This window comes from Corythoichthys intestinalis, chromosome 20, assembly GCF_030265065.1.
Source record: "Corythoichthys intestinalis isolate RoL2023-P3 chromosome 20, ASM3026506v1, whole genome shotgun sequence".
NCBI lineage: Eukaryota > Metazoa > Chordata > Actinopteri > Syngnathiformes > Syngnathidae > Corythoichthys > Corythoichthys intestinalis.
The window spans coordinates 7,110,309-7,131,912 of NC_080414.1; the positions used below are offsets into that span (position 1 = coordinate 7,110,309).

The 21,604-nt window shown below is 38.2% G+C and overlaps 1 protein-coding gene across 4 annotated transcripts in view; it reads right to left on the minus strand.

The window, feature by feature from the left end:
- myripb (myosin VIIA and Rab interacting protein b) overlaps nucleotides 1-21,604 on the minus strand; it is a 226,526-nt gene that overhangs the window by 16,946 nt on the left and 187,976 nt on the right. For all 4 annotated transcript variants that reach the window (XM_057824332.1, XM_057824331.1, XM_057824333.1 and 1 more), the window contains exons 9-12: nucleotides 17,055-17,214; nucleotides 12,872-13,395; nucleotides 11,266-11,400; nucleotides 7,535-8,263 (exon numbers count right to left, since the gene is read on the minus strand). In XM_057824332.1, the coding sequence (XP_057680315.1) occupies nucleotides 7,535-8,263; nucleotides 11,266-11,400; nucleotides 12,872-13,395; nucleotides 17,055-17,214 (1,548 nt within the window). The remainder of the gene's footprint in view (nucleotides 1-7,534; nucleotides 8,264-11,265; nucleotides 11,401-12,871; nucleotides 13,396-17,054; nucleotides 17,215-21,604) is intronic.

Consider the following 21,604-nt stretch of genomic DNA (forward strand, 5'->3'; position numbering starts at 1 on the left):
GCCATTTATTAAGAGCATTGTAAAAAAAGCGTTAGCATTTCATAGCATTTAAGCTAGCGGACTTTTGCTATGTAAGTTAGCCAATTGTTCTTTTGTTGTACATAGATTCTCTTTTTTTCTATATACATACACCGTGTGAGGCTCAGCTCAAGTATTTTAATCTTTTATGTTCCTTATCCGATTACTTGATTATTCGAACTAAATAGTTCATCGATTAATCGACTACTAAAACAATTGATAGCTGCAACAATATTTCGGATGAACGAACGTTCCCAGTCTAAATGGATTGGGCGTCGAGCATTGTCAATGGCAGCCTTAGAGTTACCTGAGACACTATTATGGTTAAAGATTTTGGTCGTCACTTGTGGGTTCCCTTTTTTTTTTTTTTTTTTTTTAAAACATTGACACCTTTTTAAAACGATATCTCGATTCTTGGCAGGAGCATATCGATAACCTATTGGTATACAAAGTATCACGATATATCACCATTTCGATATTTTATCACACGCCTATGATAAAGATATGTTTGAAGACAAACATCTTGAATAATAGTAATTCACAAACACATTTTGGCAAAATCAATATTTTATCGATTGCGAAGTTCCATTTTCAGCCACTGGGCATTTGGAAACACGTTTTGGCTTTTAAAAAAGCTGACATCAAAGGGCCGCTTCTGCAGTGGTATTTTTATCTGGCAAAAATCACAACTTTAAAACGCTGTACATATCTTACACCTGTTGATGGCAGACATTAACAGTCGCATATACTCTTATGTTTAGTTTTTTGACTAAGATGGAAATGAAACCGTGCTAAATCACTGGAATAGGCACTTTAACATTGATGTTAAAAATGTGCTCTCCTCTCGGCTCTCATGCATACGAACATGAATGTGGAAGGGGTGTTGCTGCATGTGTTGTGTTTGAGAGGGAGAGGAGGGGTTGGGCACTTGCAGGGTGAAGGCTACAGACAGAAGCAAAGCCGCAGAATCCACACTGTAAAAAGAAGTGACTACCATCATTTTGGACTAAAAGCCTATTTTTTCCCCTACTTTTGATCCTATATGACCAAATATTTAGGGCCCGAGCACCAAGTAGTGTGAGAGCCCTGTTGTAATGCAAAGGATTACTATTGTTCTTTTTCAGGGGCAAATAAAAATGGACAATTTTCAGGCCTTAACATGCTGGAAAACTCACCAAAATTTGCAAAAACATGGGGCTTGGCCTAAATTTAGATAATTTTGCGACCTTGCGAAAAACCGTAACAAAATGCCTCAACAGTGCCCCCTTGAACTTTTTAAAAAGGCCTCTCCTATTAGGTTTTTTTTAGGGTAGGGAATCTCTGGCATGAAGCCGATTCGATATGTATCTAGAGCTGAAACGAGTACTTGAGCAACTCGAGTAACTCGAGTTTAAAAACTGATCCGAGTAATTTTATTCACCTCGAGTAATCGTTTATTTTGACAGCTCTAAGCATCACGTTTTGCTCGGACTACTTTTAATGCGGGACAACGTGCTGATGTCACGCGCGTAGAGGAAGAAGCAAAAAAAAAAAAAAAAAAAAACGTACTGCAACCGACAGCCGCTACAAACGACGCCGACGTTGCTAAATACTAGCCCGCACGATGCTACGTTGGTAGGTTGCGTCTGATGAGTCTCATAGAGATCACATGTATGTTGAACTAGATGCCCATGACAGACTCGGCCGTGTCTGGGCAGCGTTAGTAAACAGCCGTCATCTTAAAGCAGTAGAGCGCTAAGCGCTAATAAAGAGCGCTAAGCGCTAATAAATAAGATTAACGTTACTGTCACTACTAGCTCACGTAACGTTAGCCCTGCGGAGGGCTCGGTTTCTATTAATTATGACCACTGTCGATGCGTGGCTAACTTGTCTTACATACAGGCTTTAACATAACATAGCGTTGTGGAGTGATGAGGGTGTAAAATAAAAACTCAATAATTCTACCTATCAATTTTAGCTCAGTAGTCATTGCTGGATAAAACACCAAGTAGCACTGGTCCCTAATGTGCTCCAATACAGCCTGTATCATACATTTTGAACACTTCAAAAACTCAAAATCCTATCAGGACTTACAGTTTAGACTAAAAACTTAACTAGAACTTAAAAATGGCTTGACACAAAGAGAAATTCAATTGAAACACGTGGGAAAAAATCCTAACTTTTAAGTGATGTGTGTTATCAAGCGTAACGGCATTTTTAGGTAATATATATATATATATATATATACATACATATTTTTTTTTAAATAAGATCTAAAAGTTTTTTGAGTGAAAGCAGCGAATTAGTCTTTTTGTTTTACTCTAGTTACATCTGAGATGCAATTGTTGGCTGTTTTCAACAATATACATCGAAAATAAAGACATTGATTGACTGAAAATGGTTCAAGATTAGATGGAATGTCTTGTTTTCTCATGTATATTTATAATTGCTCTTCACCTAAAAATATATTTGTTTTATCCGATTACTCGATTAATCGATAGAATTTTCAGTCGATTACTCGATTACTAAAATATTCGATAGCTGCAGCCCTACTCCAAAGGCTGCCAAAATTCACTCTACTCATTTTGCGCTGCCTTTCATCTCTTTATATAGGTAAAACAGCACCATTACAGATTGAGCGCGACAATGCGTGAGTGGGTCGTGCAGTGCATGCATTAATTGCATTAAATATTTTAACGTGATACATTTTTTTAAAGAATTAATTACCGCCGTTATCGGGATAAATTTGATAACCCTACCTTAAGTTTAAACTAAAGACTCTGGATGAGTGTAACATATTATGTCTGTAACGTTAAATACAATTAGAAAACGATTTAATTAAAAAAAAGGCATGTCCGATATTTTTTTGCCGATTCCGATACTTTGAAAATGACGTAATCGGTCCCGATCGATCGGGACATCTCTAATTACAATGCCACAGTTATTTGAAGCAGCAAAATTTGATTTGAAGCTTTATTTCTAATCAATTTACTCAAGTTAATCAATTAATCATTGCAGGATTATGAAGATGTATACTACTTACACAACGTTATGGAGGTCAGATTTCAACCTGCTGTCTCCTAAAGGGATGTTTAATTCACCTAAAATAGGTGAGGTTTTTTTCCTTTTTTTTCTCAATGTTGGAAGGTAGCGTACCCAAAGAAAAATACACGCTCACATTCATAAAAAGAACATTCAAAGCGTACGCAGGGTGGCTGGGGCAGGGATTTGATACGCGCACCTCAGAACTGTGAGGCAGGCAAGCATTGGTTTTATGATTCATAGTAATATTTTTAGATTTTGCCAAGTAATTAAGTAATATAGTTTGTTGAATGTATGGACCCTGCAGACTCTTTATGACTCGTCTGGGTGTCTGAGTGGTGAGTATGCTCGGAAATAGACAAATGCTAGACATAAAAGGGAAGAAAGATATAGCTTTCTTTAATGCAAAATGAATCGCTGACTGAAGCTTTAATCAGGAGATGTATTGATCCCTCTCGAAACACTGATTATGTGAGAAAAGGCAGGAAGATTCAGGTGCTAAAATCAACAGGGTTGCTTTATTATTGCTTTAAGAAAAAAATATTCATAAACTTCACCTGATTATAAGCCTCAGGTGTCCCTGTTTCAATAAGATATACTGATCTACATAGGAAAAACAATTAATGAAAGCCACAATTCGACTGCGGAAGAGAAAAGTGCCTTCTTCCCCCCTTTAAATATTTCTTTGGGCTATCATGTTTTTTGAGATTACTTTGAGAGCAACCGGGTCAAGAGTACATACTGAAGTGGCGGACACGTACTATGTGATGATCGGGCTTATTTTTCTCAGGGGCAGAAAATAAACATGAGAACACTCTCAAGAATGAACAAGGCTGCTTCCTCCCCGTGTGAATACGTAGCCTACGACAGGAACATTTGAGGTAAGCATGAGTCATTACTTTCCGAGATATGACTGAAAGATATATGACGATCATTATGATAACATAATATTGTGTTGTGCATGTACAGTGGGACAAATAAGTATTTAGTCAACCACTCATTGTGCAAGTTCTCCCACTTGAAAATATTAGAGAGGCCTGTAATTGTCAACATGGGTAAACCTCAACCATGAGACACACAATATGGAAAAAATCCCCAGAAAATCACATTGTGTGATTTTTAAAGAATTTGTTTGCAAATCATGGTGGAAAATAAGTATGCTTAATACCAAAAGTTCATCTCAATACTTTGTTATGTACCCTTTGTTGGCAATAACGGAGGCCAAACGTTTTCTGTAACTCTTCACAAGCTTTTCACACACTGTTGCTGGTATTTTGACCCATTCCTCCATGCAGCTCTCCTCTAGAACAGTGATATTTTGGGGCTGTCGTTGGGCAACACGGACTTTCAACTCCCTCCACAGATTTTCTATGGGGTTGAGATCTGGAGACTGGCTAGGCCACTCCAGGACCTTGAAATGCATCTTACGAAGCCACTCCTTTGTTGCCCTGGCTGTGTGTTTGGGATCATTGTCATGCTGAAAGACCCAACCACGTCTCATCTTCAATGCCCTTGCTGATGGAAGGAGATTTTCACTCAAAATCTGTCAATACATGACCCCATTCATTCTTTCCTTTGCACAGATCAGTCATCCTGGTCCCTTTGCAGAAAAAAACAGCCCCAAAGCATGATGTTTCCACCCCCATGCTTCACAGTGGGTATGGTGCAATTCAGTATTATTTTTCCTCCAAACACGAGAACCTGTGTTTCTAGCAAAAAGTTCTATTTTGGTTTCATCTGTCCATAACACATTCTCCCAGTCCTCTTCTGGATCATCCAAAGGCTCTCCAGCGAACCGCAGACGGGCCTGGACGTGTACTTTCTTCAGCAGATGGACACGTCTGGCAGTGCAGGATTTGAGTCCCTGGTGGCACATTGTGTTACTTATAGTAGCCTTTGTTATTGTGGTCCCAGCTCTCTGTAGGTCATTCACTAGGTCCCCCCGTGTGGTTCTGGTATTTTTGCTCACCGTTCTTATCATCATTTTGACACCACGGGGTGAGGAGGGGGGTGTTGAAAGTCCGTGTTGCCCAACAACAGCCCCAAAACATCACTGCTCTAGAGGAGATCTGCATGGAGGAATGGGCCAAAATACCAGCAACAGTGTGTGAAAAGCTTGTGAAGAGTTATACAAAACATTTGGCCTCCGTTATAGCCAAGAAAGGGTACATAACAAGGTTTGGCTTTGTAAATATTTGAACTTGAAGTTTTTGAAACTAGGCCCCTACGAATCGGCCCGTTTCCCGTGTCATGTCAATAGGTTATGAAGTCTATCAAGGGCGTAGGTTTGCATAGGGACGGTAGGGACATAACACTACCAACTTTTCAGGATGATCAAGTTATCCCCACCAACTTTTAAGCAACCTTATTTGCATTATTTAATGACTTCAGTTATATAGGTCATTTAGATTGTCTTCCTATATGTTGTAAGGATAGAATTGATCCTACCATTTCATTATGTTCAGACTTACACTGACCCCTTTTCACTCGCTGAACGTTCCAGTCCATTTTTTCCCCTCAAACGCACGTTTGATTGGCTGATGATTTACCCCCCCCCCCCACACACACACACGCGCGCATTCACAGCCCGACAGATGCCGCCTCCCCCGCCCCCTTCAAAGACGAGGGATATTCGAAGTTTTTTTTCCACCAGCAGCAGCCACTGTAAATAATGTAAAAAGACATCAACTTTGTGGAGATGGGGGACACTCCACTAATTTTGCTGCTGTTACAGTGCTTCAAGTAGAGGCGTGCGAAATTTCCGATTCTTAGATTATTCGCGATTCAGCCGTGGAAGATTCGAGAACGATTCACAAATATCCAAATTCCGATTATTGAATTATACCAGGTAAAGCGGAAGTAAAACACAGTCAGCGCAGTCTTTGGGATGCAATGAGGAACGGACCGAGAGTAAATATCATGTTCAACTCATGCTGCTAGATAAAAAAAAAAAACAATCATACCTGACTGCGGTTGACAGCCGCTACAAACAAAGCCCAGTTGCTAGTTGCTACAAACATACGACTTACTACAGTAGATATCATATATATGTAGAACTAGATGCAAAATGACAGACGACGTCGATGTTAGAACATGTATTATTGAAAGGAGATGCAAAATGACAGACTTTCCGGCGTAAGTAAACAGCCGCCATCTTAAAGCAGTAGACCTCTCTAGAAGGCTCTGTTGTAGCGAACCTAATTAACTTTTTATCCAAAATACTCCTAAATCGGCAGAATCTTGTCTTGAATCTATCTTTAAATGATGAAATAGTTTTAAAACTTTGACAAAAGTAGACAGAAGGGAAATTATGGAATAACGGGAGCAATTTTAACAACTGTAACAGGTGATTCACAACATTAAATTAATTGAATGTAGTATAAAGCTGCTGATACAGAATAGGGACTGGAGTTTTTTTATTTACTGTTACTTTTGTATATTTGTTTACTGTTATATGTTAACTTGATACTGAAATAGTAGTTTGGTTTAGCCTGAGAGGAATTTTTGAAAAATTTTGGAACTAATGTACAAAACATTAAAAAAAAAATTTTTTTAAATAAAAAGGAGGGGGGTGCATCAATAATTGTTTTATAATCGAATCGGAGCCTCTGAATCGTAATCGAATCGTTAGGTGCCCAAAGATTCCCAGCTCTAGCTTCAAGTCGATTTTACTCACTTAGATTTCTTGAAATAAGAAAAACGGCTAGCTGAAAATAAGCTTAACAGACTTGTTTTAAGCAAAAACTTTCTAATTTTATTCTTAAAGAAAACATTGTATGTCAGAAATGTTCTTAATTCAAGAATATTGTTCAAAACATTATTTAAAATATTGTTTTTCTTGATTTAGGTGAAAAATGACCAACTGTTAGTTATATGGGCTTAATATGAACAAATAGTCATGTTTACTTAAAGTGGAAGAATCCAACGCATTAATCTGTTAACTAACCTTCGATACTCAAGAAAAAAAAAAAGATAATTTGACTACATATAACAAAAATTATCAGATTAAAACGTTATAAATTTGCAGTGTAAAAGTTAGTATATGTAAAAGAGATTTATTTTGCGTTAATCATTTAGCTTATCAATTAATTAGGTTCATATTGGTGAGAAATGTGGCCCTGACCCCCATTCACCAAATATGTTTGGTTTTATTAATGTCCCACCCCCAGCAAAAAAAATGTACATGCGGGTTTTGCTGTTATATCGTCCCTACCAATATTAAGACCAAACCTACGCCCTTGAAGTCTATAAGTCTGACCTTAAAATCTGACCTTCTCCTTCTCCACATCATTGAGTTTCACTTCGCAAATATGCACAGACGCGCAAGTTGCAAAAAAAGAGAAAGTGAAAATGTGGCAAAAAAGAAGACAACAGCCAAGGTCATACATATCACATTATTAATGGGAAAGTAATCGGGGTAAAATGAGAAGACAGTTGAAATGCAGAGCAAGACAAACATGAGGTTTAAAATCCCTTAGTTCTGTCAAGTGCTTACCTGGTTGTCAGACAGCACCCCCTCCTGGGAAGATGGCGTAACAGCAGGCGAGCTGGCTGCACTGGAGCAGCTTTTCCATTCTGACATCTCCTTCTCCAAATCTCGTCTGTGTTGTCTCTTGTTTTTCTTTCTCTCTCCTCGCTTTTGCTCTTTTTCAACTGCCGTTTCCTCTGAACTCCCCACTCGCTTCTCTGACCTGCGCTCCTTCGCTCGGCCTTCCGCGCTCGGAGGCGGGCTTTTTATCAACCTCTCACTACTCGACGTCTCTTGGCCATTCACTTGACCGTCTGGTTCACTCGCGTTCTCTCTTAATCTCACACTCGACTTAGGCTTCTTTCGTTCCGTGTCTTTTGAAATTGGTCTGACGCTTTCTCCCTCCGTCTGTTTGTGAGAGGGCCACTCCTCCACAGAAGAACTGCTCTCTCTGCTGTTGGTGCGGCTCCTGACCAGTTTACTGATCCTCGACTGCAGTTCTTCCTTCAGAAAGTCCGCTGTGCCAACGGGTTCCGTGTTGTGATGGGGCGCCGGAGCCGTAGGTTGGGGTGAAACAGGGCTGCGTGGGTCCACTGAATTCGGTGCCACTTTATCCAAGTCTTGCGACTCCGGTGTGATGACATCTGATGTGAAGGCATCTGGTGCTGCTGTGCTCATGGGCACTGCGTCAGAAACAGGCTGATCCTCACTTAAGCTCCTCTTCAGTAAGTCAGTGAGAAGAAAACCACTGCTCTCCTGCAGGGGAAGGGCATTAACACACAAAATAGAACTTGTTAATTAAATATTCATCTTCAATTACTATTTTAATAGTCAGCACACAATTGCTGTTTGGCGACTACCTATGGGTTTCACAATACAAGTTATGATGCCGCTGTAACAGGGTGTCGAAGTAACATATTTCACTCATTCCTCCAATATTCAGAATGGGAAAAAGGCGATAGAGAGCAGACTGCAGAATGTCATCATTGTTTTTATCTCTCTCCTCCAATATTTTTACAGGATATTCTTTGTATCTAAGTATTTTCCCCAATGGCTAAATAAATTGTATGTTCATGACAAATAACAGTCTTGTGCTAAATGGAATAGGAAATCTTAAAAATGCATTTATTCAGTACAACGAGTCTTAATTACTTCATAATGGTCAAAACTGCCATGTTCTTAAACTTCCGAACGGTATTTTATGCCACCGGAGTTAGTAGGGCTCTTGTCATTTACTTTCCGGTGACTCGGACACGGAGGAAAGAGCGTAATCAATAGAGGAAAAGAGCTAGGGTACATGGTAGGGGTGTAACCAGGGCCGGCCCAGCCTATACGCAGACGATGCAGCTGCTTAGGGCCCCTGACCACAAGGGGGCGCCCAATATGGTAATTGTTTAATTTATATTCTATTTTGTTTACTATAATTTGCTTTATTTGACTTTTGTGAGTTTTGATACTTGATTACAAGCTTAAAAAAATAAAAGTTCTTCCTTAACTTCTTTCTTTCCTCCTTTAGAAAAAGGTTTGGGGCTATCTACTGTAAGTACTGACAATCAATTGGGGTGAGAAGTTTGAAGTATGCAGTGCAACAAAATTTGATTGATATGCAAAATATGGACGTATGTGTTGGATTGCATGTATGGGTTTCACAGTACACTGTGACAAAATGGTGGACCAAAAATAGGGCCCCTTTGCATTATTTTGCTTAGGGCCCCCAGATGGCCTGGGCCGGCCCTGGGTGTAACGGTACACAAAAACCTCGGTTCGGTACGTATACCTCGGTTTTGAGGTCACGGTTCGGTTCATTTTCGGTACAGTCAGAAAACAAAATGCAAAATATAAATGTGCTAGTTTTTTATTACACTTTTGTGCTTTCAACAATAGGAACATTAGCCTATACAAAGCTAGAATTCTGCTCAAAAAGTAGCGGGTATTTAAAGATAATAATCCAACAAGAATTTGCCTTTCAGACCCCGCGTATTGGTCAGCTTTCTTTCTGAAAGAAAGAAGAAAAAAGCAGTCCTGTGCCAAAGAGAAAAGCAATCCCAATGACAAAGATGTTAACATGTATTTTACAAATGAAATACCTCAAGTGAATCATTTTTTTTTCTTATGAACTGTTTTCTTAAGCTTTATTGGTGGATTTTCTCAAGTTAAAGCGCCACACAGAAATTAATACATTTAATTGTGTAAGCAAGATCTGCGTATTATTCTTATTATTTAATTACAGGTGTTTTAGCTCATTTCAATTTATTTTATTTAAATGGGCTATTATTTATTTAATTATGTGTTTATATTTTACAAATGTGATGTAGTATTCATTTACACTCACCGGCTACTTTACTAGGTACAGACAATCTCCTGCAGTTCCAACCGAACATCCGTATGGGGAAGAAAGGTGATTTGAGTGACTTTGAACGTGGCATGGTTGTTGGTGCCAGAAGGGCTGGTCTGAGTATTTCAGAAACTGCTGACCTACTGGGATTTTCACGCACAACCATCTCTAGGGTTTACAGAGAATGGTCCGAAAAAGAAAAAATATCCAGTGAGTGGCAGTTCTGTGGGCGGAAATGCCTTGTTGATGCCAGAGGTCAGAGGAGAATGGCCAGACTGGTTCGAGCTGATAGAAAGGCAACAGTGACTCAAATAACCACCCGTTACAACCAAGGTAGGCAGAAGAGCATCTCTGAACGCACAGTACGTCAAACTTTGAGGCAGATGGGCTACAGCAGCAGAAGGCCACGCCGGGTGCCACTGCTTTCAGCTAAGAACAGGAGACTGAGGCTACAATTTGCACAAGCTCATCGAAATTTGACAGTAGAAGATTGGAAAAACGTTGCCTGGTCTGATGAGTCTCGATTTCTGCTGCGACATTCGGATGGTAGGGTCAGAATTTGGCGTCAACAACATGAAACCATGAATCCCATCCTGCCTTGTATCAACGGTTCAGGCTGGAGGTGGTGTAATGGTGTGGGGAATATTTTCTTGGCACTCTTTGGGGCCCTTGGTACCAATTGAGCATCGTTGGAACGCCACAGCCTACCTGAGTATTGTTGCTGACCATGTCCATCCCTTTATGACCACAATGTACCCAACTTCTGATGGCTACTTTCAGCAGGATAATGCGCCATGTCATAAAGCTGGAATCATCTCAGACTGGTTTCTTGAACATGACAATGAGTTCACTGTACTCAAATGGCCTCCACAGTCACCAGATCTCAATCCAATAGAGCATCTTTGGGATGTGGTGGAACGGGGGATTCGCATCATGGATGTGCAGCCGACAAATCTGCACCAACTGTGTGATGCCATCATGTCAATATGGACCAAACTCTCTGAGGAATGCTTCCAGCACCTTGTTGAATCTATGCCACGAAGAATTGAGGCAGTTCTGAAGGCAAAAGGGGGTCCAACCCGTTACTAGCATGGTGTACCTAAGAAAGTGGCCGGTCAGTGTATATTGTATATTTTATGTTGTATAACTTTAGTTATACAAAATAAAAATAAAAAATAATCGTTAGTTGCAGCCATACTGTATTATACACGCTGTAAATTTGTGGCAAAGATTTTTCCTGGAAGATCATACTACTTCCTTAGCATGCAATCAGGTTGTTTCAAGTTCTCATAGGTCTTCAGAGGCAAAACATCTAGGAATTGCAATTATAAAATGATATATTTTTCTACCTTTTAGACTTAACATCAGCATTTTCTCACCATCTCCAAGGAAGTCAAATTTTGGATTTGCAGCAATCTGTTACCTGAATGGACTGTGAGTAGTTCTGGCTCCCAGACCTGCTCTCGTTTGATGAATCCCTCTTGCTTTTGCGGCGCCTCCGTGACCTTCTAATTGGGTCGTTTTGCCTTTCTTCAGCCTCGCTGCTGTCCCCAGTCACCTGCAAACGTGGACGAATGGTAAATATGTCTAAGTGCTGCAACGATTAAACGTTTAACTTGAGTAATTCGATTAGAAAAAAAGCGTGGTATCAAATTTTGCTGCTTCGAGGATTCGTTTATTTAGAGCGGCGTTGTAAAGGTTTGTTTTGAGAGTGTTTGAATTTAGTTTTATTGATTTGGGTTGATACACTGCCCTCTAGTGGCAAAATTGATTATGACATAACTCATTTATCATGGCTAAATCCAGCTGCTCCCTCTTAAGACCAACATAAGGTAAGTTTTTGTTTGAGCTAATGTTTTTTTATGCATTCATAATTTAGTTTATTGGTATACTTAGCCGTTTTCAAAGGATATTTCTAAAAGGAATCATTATCTTCTACTTAAAACCTCACAATAAATTTCTGTAGTGCTGCAACGATTAATCGATTAAATCAAATAATTCGATGAGAAAAAAGCTTCGAATCAAATTTCACTGGTACGAGGATTCATTTAATTAGAGCGGCGTTGTAATGGTTTGTTTTGAGAGTGTTTGAATTTATTTTTATTGATTTTGGTGGATCAACTGCCCTCTAGTGGCAAAAGTGATTATGACACAACTCATTTCACATGGCTAAATCCACCACTCCCTGTTAAGACCAACATAAGGTAAGTTTTTGTTTAAGCTAATTTTTTTTTATGCATTCATAATTTAGTTTATTGGTATATTTAGCCGTTTTTAAAGGATACTTCTAAAAGGAATCATTATTTTCTACTTAAAACCTCACAATAAATTTCTGTAGTGCTGCAACGATTAATCGATTAAATCAAATAATTCGATTACAAAAAAGCTTCAAATCAAATTTTGCTGCTTCGGGGATTCGTTGAATTAGAGTGACGTTAAAATGGTTTGTTTTGAAGGTGTTGCATTTAATTTGATTGATTTGGGTGGCTACACTATCATGTAATGGCAACAGTGAATATGCCATAACTCGTCTAACATGGCTGAATCCAGCTGCTCCCAGTTAAGACCAACATATGGTATGTTTTTTTGAGCTGATATGTTTGTTTATGCATCCGTTCTTTAGTTCAGAAGTATATTTAGCCACTTTTTGTGGGAATATGATTTGTTAAGAGCATTGTTAAAGAAAAAAAAGCATTTTATAGCATTTAAGCTAGCGGATTTTTGCTATGCAAGTTAGCCAATTGTTCTTTTGTTGTACTTAGAGCCTGATTTTTTTTTTTTTTACTATTGTTTGAGGCTAAGCAAAGGTATTCTAATTTATTTTTTAATCTTTATACTGAAATAATGTGTACTGACAATAAATGGCTATCCAACTTAGTTGCATCTCTGCAAAGCAAAACTATATCTCATTTACTGCATCACAGACTTTTCCTTGTATGAGTATGTAATGTCTGGTGGTTATGGTGTAATATACAGTATATGCGCTGCTGAAACAGTATGAAAAATATTCAAAATCGTAATGTACATACCTTGGGGTTAAAATTCACATCCAATGCCCCTGAGACAAGTGGATATGGAGAGAGGTTTTGGTGAAGGTGTTGGTGAAACATTGGTTGGTGGTACGGGTGAAGGTGAGTATCCGATGGTCCTTTCTTCCTCAGCAGGTTTTGAGGTGGTTTCCGAGGACACGATCGTGCCGATGATGCCTCCGAGTCCGAATTGAGGGTTTCTGTGTTCGTGTACTGGCCCGAAGAAGGGGAGGTCACGGGCAGGTGCTGCGTATATGTCCACTCGGGGTCATGCTGCGAGTCAGTGTAATAGGTCTCATCGGACAGCTTGCGGCGGAACTGTTGCAACGCTGCGCCCCAGCTGCCTTGATCGTCCTCTTCAGAGTCGGAACCCATCTCGTCGTAGGCCGAGACGACGCCGGACTCCTTCTCCAAGACGCTGAACACGAGGCTTTTCCTCTTGGTGAGGAGGCTGGGACGAGACAGCTGAGAGCTGTGGAGAGCGATCCAGTTACCGTCCGGGCTTTGGAGGACTGAGGATGCACCTGTATTGATAATACGAAACATGAGGATTTGTTCAATCTAAAACAAATGCTCTGAAGTACTGACAGTAGCAACAGGAAAAAAAAACCTTTTCCAGACTACAAGTTGCTTACACTTGTACAAAAAATGCATCTTAAAGTATGTATAAGTCGCACTAGACTATAAATCATATTTTTTGGGGGGAAATGTATGTCAGCATAGGCGGAGTTTGACTTTTGGGGCAGAGGGGGGCACAACACGTTGATGACCCAAAACGCAGTGTCAGCAATAAAATTAGCTTGCAAGAATATTTATGATAATAAATTGAAAATGAGCGTTTTTTTGTTTGCTATCATTCTTGGGGGGAATTCTAAACCAGGCTGCTTAGGACAGCTGTACTTTTTGCCAAGATCGTCATCCATTGAATATGGTATGCCCACCGGTGTCGTGCCAATGTAGTTACCCCAGTCAAAAATTGTATCACCTGGGCGAAGGCAAATGGAGGTAGATTTGCGTCTTCATTATTCGGTCCAAAAAGAAGTTGCTTCAATCAAAGAAAAAAAAAAAAAAAAAAAAAAAAAAATTCAATCAAAATATATATTTAAAAAAAAAAAGTCACTTCAATAAAAAAAAATGTTTGAATGCAAAATAAATCTGAAACTCAAAAAAATGCATTTGAAAGCTATTTTTCTTTGGATTTTTTTATTTGTTTGTTTTTTTTTTTTTTTTGGGTTGAAGCAACATTTTTTATTGAAGTACTGTTTTGCGTTTGGGCCACATTTTGGTGAGGACATTTGTGTCTTTGTTATCCAATCAAAAAAATAAGTTGCTTCAAACAAAAAACATATATTTTTAAAAGAAAAATCACTTCAATCAAAAAAAAAAAAAAAAGAAAAATTTAAATCATAGAAAAAAAATGTTTTGAATACGAAAAAATATTAGACTCAAATATGTGCATTTGAACACTTAATTTTTCATTTAAAAAAAAAAAAACTTCCTTTGATTTTAGCAATTCTTTTTGTGTGACATTTGTGTCTAAATCATTCAATCCCCAAAAAACTTGCTTCAATCAAAAAAATATATTTTCAAACAAAGAAAAAAATCAATTGAAAAATAAAATTGTCCTTCCCTAATTTTTATTTTTTTTTTAAATAATATGCAAAGCAAATGACCGTCTAAGGTGCTCGTCACATGATCTGTTAAAAAAATAATTTTGACCCATTATGGAAATATCTTTTTTTGTTCATTTCATTCATTTTTGTTGTTTGTTTTATCGCTTTGCAACTTTTTTATATATAGGAAAGTCAATTACATGCAATGACACGTTTGCCTCCCCCCCAAACTCCGCTTATGTATGTCAGCTGCCATTTTTCTTTGGTAAGTAGCTAAACAGTACACACGGTTACTAGTATTCCTTTAAAGTTCAAAATAATAGTTGCAAAACTTAGAAAACATTGCATAGAGCCACGTATCACACACACACACAGCGCTAGTGCGAATGTAAGAATTATTTAGCTTAGCAAGCTACTTAGTAAGCTACGTTACAACACATTAACTCAACAACAGGTAGCTTTCGTTTTTTGGGGGGGGGAATGTATGTCAGCTGCCATTTTTCTTTGGTAAGTAGCTAAACAGTACACACGGTTACTAGTATTACTTTAAAGTTCAAAATAATAGTTGCAAAACTTTGCAAACATTGCATAGATTCATGTATCACACAGCGCTAGTGCTAACTTAAAATTCATTTAGCTTAGCAACCTACTTAGTAGGCTAAGTTACAACACTTTAGCTCAACAACATACAGACTGCTCAGGATACAATTTAAGCCAGATTTTTGAGGTGATCTACAAGGCTTGAGGCATTCAAAAAACAATTAATGAAGGTGAAAATGGAAATTGAATTTCTTAAATTAAACAGCTCCAAAGTGATAATCTTTCCTAAACTTTATGAGCTGGTTTGATAGGATCTATTTGAGCTCACGTCTTAGTACTTCTGAATCATAAGCCTAGAGTGCCCCCTCGTGGCTTGTTGTGGGGAGTGTTCACTTCTTGGTCAATGTGACATTAATGTTTAAGCAGAGGTGGGTAGCGTAGCCAAAAAACTGTAAGAGTAGCGTTACTTCAAAATAATATTACTCAAGGTAAAGTAGTCATCCAAAAATGTAGCCGAGTACAAGTAAAAAAGTATTTTGTGAAAATAATACTCAAAACAATGAGTAACATTGTGAGTAACTGCTTAAGACTTTTGATTTTTTTTTTAAACAATGGTATTTTTTTCTCAGCACAAAGGTATCTATATGAACTGTTGTTAGTATACTGTACTATATCATAATACATAACCACAATAAGCACCCCCCCCCCCCCAATTTTTTTAATTCAAAATCAATAGAAATTAAGCATTATTCGTCCAAAGAGCACGAGGGCCCTCTAGTGGAGAAAACATATTTCCTATTATGAAACTAAACAGATCATAATACTTCCGGTTTTCTGTGGTCAATGGGTGCCAAATAAAAAATGCAGAGAGAGATTAAATTCTGCAATTTCAAGTTATGTTGATGGCAACGTCAAATATTAAATTTTTTATTGTGCTTTAAAGACGCCGCATGATTAAACAGGCTAGTGTGATCAGAGAACGGCAATCTTGATTGCAAGCAAGATTGGGATAATGGAGTCATGTGATTATTGTTGCGACGTCTCATTGGTGAAACTGGTTGAGCAACTGTTGGCGTCTCTGGCAAAAAAAAAATTGTAAAATCTAATATGTAGACTGAAGAGTCCCCGGGTTACGAACAAGTTCTGTTCCTACGCTGGCGATGTAAAGTAAGCCGGAATTAACCCTTTAAAATGAAAAATAACTATCCAAAAAGTCCAAAAGTATTGTATTTTGTTTAATGGTGGAGGATAAACTGACCTCTGGTGGCAGTGTTGGGTCCATACAGGAGCACTCAGATGTCTGACTTGGATAAAGGTTAGTTGCGCTCTGGTTTAACCCACATAAGGCTGTAAGTTGCTTTAGCTAATATATGTTTGTGTATGCATTTGTAATTAAGTTTAGCGCTACAGTTTGTGGAGTTACGTGTGAGTGATTTGCTATGAGAACTGTAAATATGTTGGCATTTGTAGCATTTAAGCTAGCGGACTTTTGTGAGGCAAATTAGGCTAATCTACAAAATTTACACATTGATGTGACTAGATGGACGTTTTAACACCAATCGTTTTGTATCGAGTGTTTTATTAAAAGGCTGGTGTCAAAATGGTTGACACGACTCCGGCGTCGTAAAGTTGAAATTGCTTAAGTATGTTGTAACCCGGAGACTAACTGTACGGTATTAACTTTATGTAAATTGCACCTGCGTATAAGACGCAGGCCAGCCATACTACGGAAATACAGTGAGATTTATTTTGGGGAAAAAAATGTAGACGTAGCAAATGAATGGATAGCTGGAATATTTAATACCCCGGCTAATATTTCAATTTAATACAAGAAGTTTTTTTTAAAGGCTTTACCAATTGAAAACCTGAATCAGTTTTATTCAACATGACAAAATACATTCTGAATTTAAAAAGATGTCCTTGAATTTTTTTTTTTTTTTTTTAAACCATTCCTCCTGCATTCAAGACACTGAATAAATGACAATAAATTAATAGCAATCTGCTTGGATACAAGAAATAAATGTCATTACTGGTGTTGTCCAGACGGTCGACACTCTTCCAGGTGGGCAGTGACGTGGCCTTGGCGTCCCTCTTCAGAGAGGAGTACTCTTGAAGGCTGCCACCCGCCTCGTCCTGTGGGGGTTTTTCGGGCGAGTCGTCACTGGTGAGGGAGAAGGCTGAGCGTGAGCGCTGAAAACACACAGGTAGAAATGTACATGAAGGACCGCATACCGTACTAGTCTGGGAAGTTGCAGACAGCAGAACATTACTGATTTAAAGTGCATGTGACACGAAAAAGCATGTTTATTTCATAATTCACGCGGTATTTTATGCTCCTGAATGATATGGACCGCTTGGATGTGTGTGGAAGCGATCGCTATATTTATTTAGTTTTTTGAATCCCGCGCCATGAAAATGAGTGACTTCCGGCTTCGGTCTTGCATTGAGGAGGAGGGCGCTGTGACGTGTACGGGTGGAGGCGTCCTCTTCGCTATACAGCCGTACTGTTGTGTATGAGGACTAAGGATTCAGCTGATTTTGCGGATTAATACGTTTATTTTTCGCATCACGCCAGCCAAACGGCTGCAGAAAAATCTTGCTGTATGAGGGAGAGGCCTGTGCGCCTTTTTGGAGTTTCAAAAGGTTCCCATTCACTGTGGATATTGGCCAAAACAAGCCCGACTACTGTGGGACCATTGGACTTAAGAGGAAGTGAATAAACATTGTGTTTTGTATTAAGTCAAATACTGGGATCATTTTAATATGTAGATGGCTTGCATTTTGTGGCTGACATGCATGCAGGGCGGCTATTTTTCGGCACAACACCGGCGGCTTTTAGCACATCCATCCGCCGGGAGAGCACTATATTCGGCTTATTGTGCTCATGTGCCCAGTGTTCTGTTAAATTTTCCGACCGATCAGAAATTGCAACTTCGAGTTAAAAATAGCCACGAATACAGCGATTACAAAGTAAACACAACAAACTTTCTTTAAATTAAGCACTACTTACGTTTGGTCATTGATAGGCATGTAAAAAGCTCTCCTCATGCATATTAGCTGCACGTTAGCTGCACAACAACTGCAGCCGCCCTCCTCCGGGGAACGAGCTGTAAATTGCTCTCCGGCGAAGACAATCGACAACCCAGTCATCATGTCAAAACATCCGAGCTAGTTATGTGTGATTTTCCGCTTGGAAGACTTTGAAACATCACTCGGTTCGGGTTAGCATGTCGGCTAGCTGTCACGCCTCTTGGTTTGTTTACATTCTCCGAAGCCGGGGAAGGGAAATGACATATGTCCGATTTAGGTGTCATAAAATATCGTTCGGGAGGTGCGACAGTAAAGGTGAAGTCGACAGTTTTGACCATTATGGAGTAATTTTGCCATGTTGTCCTGAATAAGTGCATTTTTATTATTTCATATTCCATTTAGCACAAGACTGTTATTTGTCATGACCATGCCATTTATTTAGCAATTGGGGAAAATACTTGGATAAAAAGAATATCCTGTAAAAATACTGAAGTAAAGAGACTGAAACAATGACATTTTGCAGCTCTCTTCGTCGCGTTTTCCTCGTTGTGAATAGTTGCCCCTCGATGGGCCTACTGGTACTTCTCAAGCCATTTATTTAGCTATTGGGGAAAAATACTTGGATAAAAAGAATATCCTGTAAAAATATTGGAATAGAGAGACTGAAAGAATGAAATTTTGCAGGTCTCTCGTCGCGTTTTCCTCGTTCTGAATAATTCCCCCTCAATGGGCTGAATTGTAAAACCGTTGAGCCCAGTCTCCCGCTGACGTCATCCACCTGTTGGGGACGCTAGAGCCCTATTATGATAGGCGTGGCTAACCGGCAGATTAAAACACTAATTTCTCGTCATCTGCGCTTTGCTAAATTGTTGTATATCGTCGAATCGTCTCAAAATATGATCCTAATTCACATAATAATGCTATTTAAGACTTTTTTTCGCCTGTCGTATGCTCTTTAAATTAGCCATAAACAGCATCACCACTATTGCTTATAAATCACCTTGAAAGTTTAATTTGAAACTAGTAAGAAGGCAATCGACGAACCTGAGAAAATTTTTAAAATCTTTTTAAAAATTTTTTTAGAGTAATAAAAAAAAAAGTTATTTTTTTATTATTTTCTATTTATATGTATTTTTTAATTTAAAAAAAAATAATAAAAAAATTTTTTTTTGTCTTTTTCTTTTTTTTTTTTTTTCCTCAAACCTGAAAATTCTCATCAGTAGATGGGGCTAAAACCAAGTCAATAAAGGGCTAATAATGAGAAAAGACTTTCAGCCACTGGATACAGATGCAATGCTGAGATATCTTTGAATATGGACCACAAAACAAGGACCCCTGTGCGTATTTGCATGCAAGTGTGTCGAATTGAGCATGTTTGAAGGGAAGCTGATAAACAAAGGCTGTCCCGTGGCGGGCTGAGCTACTGAGGAAAGATCCAAGCGCATTCCACACGACTTTGATCAAGACGCAGTACAACAGCGGGTGATGAATCGGGGAGGCCGCGTGAGCACGGCTTTGATGATTTGCTCGAGTACGGGATGATGACAAATGCCGCTGATGACAAAAAAGTCCCTGCTGGCAAAGTTGTGTCAATCTTAGAAACAAGTGTTTATGTGCGAGTGATGAGGTGCTGGGTGAATATTTCTATTAATGACTTTCATTGTTGCCTCAATGGGTCATTATGAGGTTATTATTTGTGATTGAAATCACAATATGAGAGGCACCTGTAGTTTAAAGTAGTTGCTCAATGAATGCTTTATAACTTCTAAATGACTGAATATTAATTTCTTATGCTTTATAACTTCTAAATGACTGAATATTAATTTCTTATGCTTTATAACTTCTAAATGACTGAATATTAATTTCTTATCATAACAAACTTCCAAATGATCTTAATATATCAGAGAATTCAAATAAAGCCAGCTGAAATTGACTTTTGACTAGGGCTGTCAAAATTATCGTGTTAACGGGCGTTCATTTTTAAAAATTAATCACGTTAAAATATTTGACGCATTTAACGCACATGCCCCGCTCAAACAGATTAAAATGACAGCAAAGTGTAATTTCCACTTGTTATTTTTTTTGGTGTTTTGCCGCCCTCTGCTGGCGCTTGGGTGTGACTGATTTTATGGGTTTCAGCACCATAATTATTACTGACATCAACAATGGCGAGCTACTAGTTAAATTTTTTATAGAAAATTTTACAAACCTTATTAAAACGAAAACATTAAGAGGGGTTTTAATTAGGGCTGTCAAATGATTAAAATTTTTAATCGAGTTAATTACAGCTTAAAAATTAATTAATCGTAATTAATCGCAATTCAAACCATCTCTAAAATATGCCATATTTTTATGTAAATTATTGTTGGAATGGAAAGATAAGACACATGACGGATATATACATACAACATACTGTACATCAGTACTGTATTTGTTTATTGTAACAATAAATCCACAAATGGCATTATTAACATTCTTTCTGTTAAAGTGATCCACGGATAGAAAGACTTGTAGTTCTTAAAAGATAAATGTTATAGTTACAAGTTATAGTAATTTTATATTAAAACCCCTCTTCATGTTTTCGTTTTAATAAAATTTGTAAAATTTTCAATCAAAAGTAGAGTTAATATAATAATAAGAAGAATAACAATAGAGTGAAAAGTTTTACGTGTATTTTGCATAGCTAAATTGATATGGAATGCTAGTTTATTTAGCATTGTTGTTTAACTGTGTGTCAGAATAGGGCCTCATTACTATAGACTGAAGTGCTTTTCTTTTTGAGAACATTATTTTTTTTGAGAGAGAGAGAGGAATATTATTTTTGTTGTGCTTTCACTAAACGATACTTATGTTTGTTGTGAAGGAGAAGCTTATGCCAATAAACGGCGGTGTCCACTCGCCTTTACTGTATAACATATACAGTGGGGAGAAAAAGTATTTGATACACTGCCGAAACCCATTGGCAGTGTATCAAATACTTGTTCTCACCACTGTATCTGTACATATCTTACCAAAAATAAAACAAGAGACACATAATTGCCACTAAAAGAAAGAAAACTTACCAAAATATGTGTGGAGCACAAATAGTAATTTGCATTGCATTGTGAATACAGCATAAACGTCTCACAACTACTAATTCTCCCACGTTTAGAAGACATAACATGAGTATGGAACGGCGCTGCCCCCAAGCGGCCGGTGGCATTCTCTTCACTCTTAATGTCCATAAACGGCCTCATTGTAATGTTTGAGGCAATATGCCAGCGGGTGCGTTAATTGCGTCAAATATTTTAACGTGATTAATTTAAAAAAATTAATTAACGCCCGTTAACGCGATAATTTTGACAGCCCTAGTTTTAATATAAAAAAAATTCTATAACTTGTACTAACATTTATTTTTTAAGAACTACAAGTCTTTCTATCCATGGATCGCTTTAACAGAATGTTAATAATGTTCATGCCATCTTGTTGATTTATTGTTATAATAAACTAATACAGTACTTATTTACAGTATGTTGAATGTATACATCTGTCTTGTGTCTTATCTTTCCAT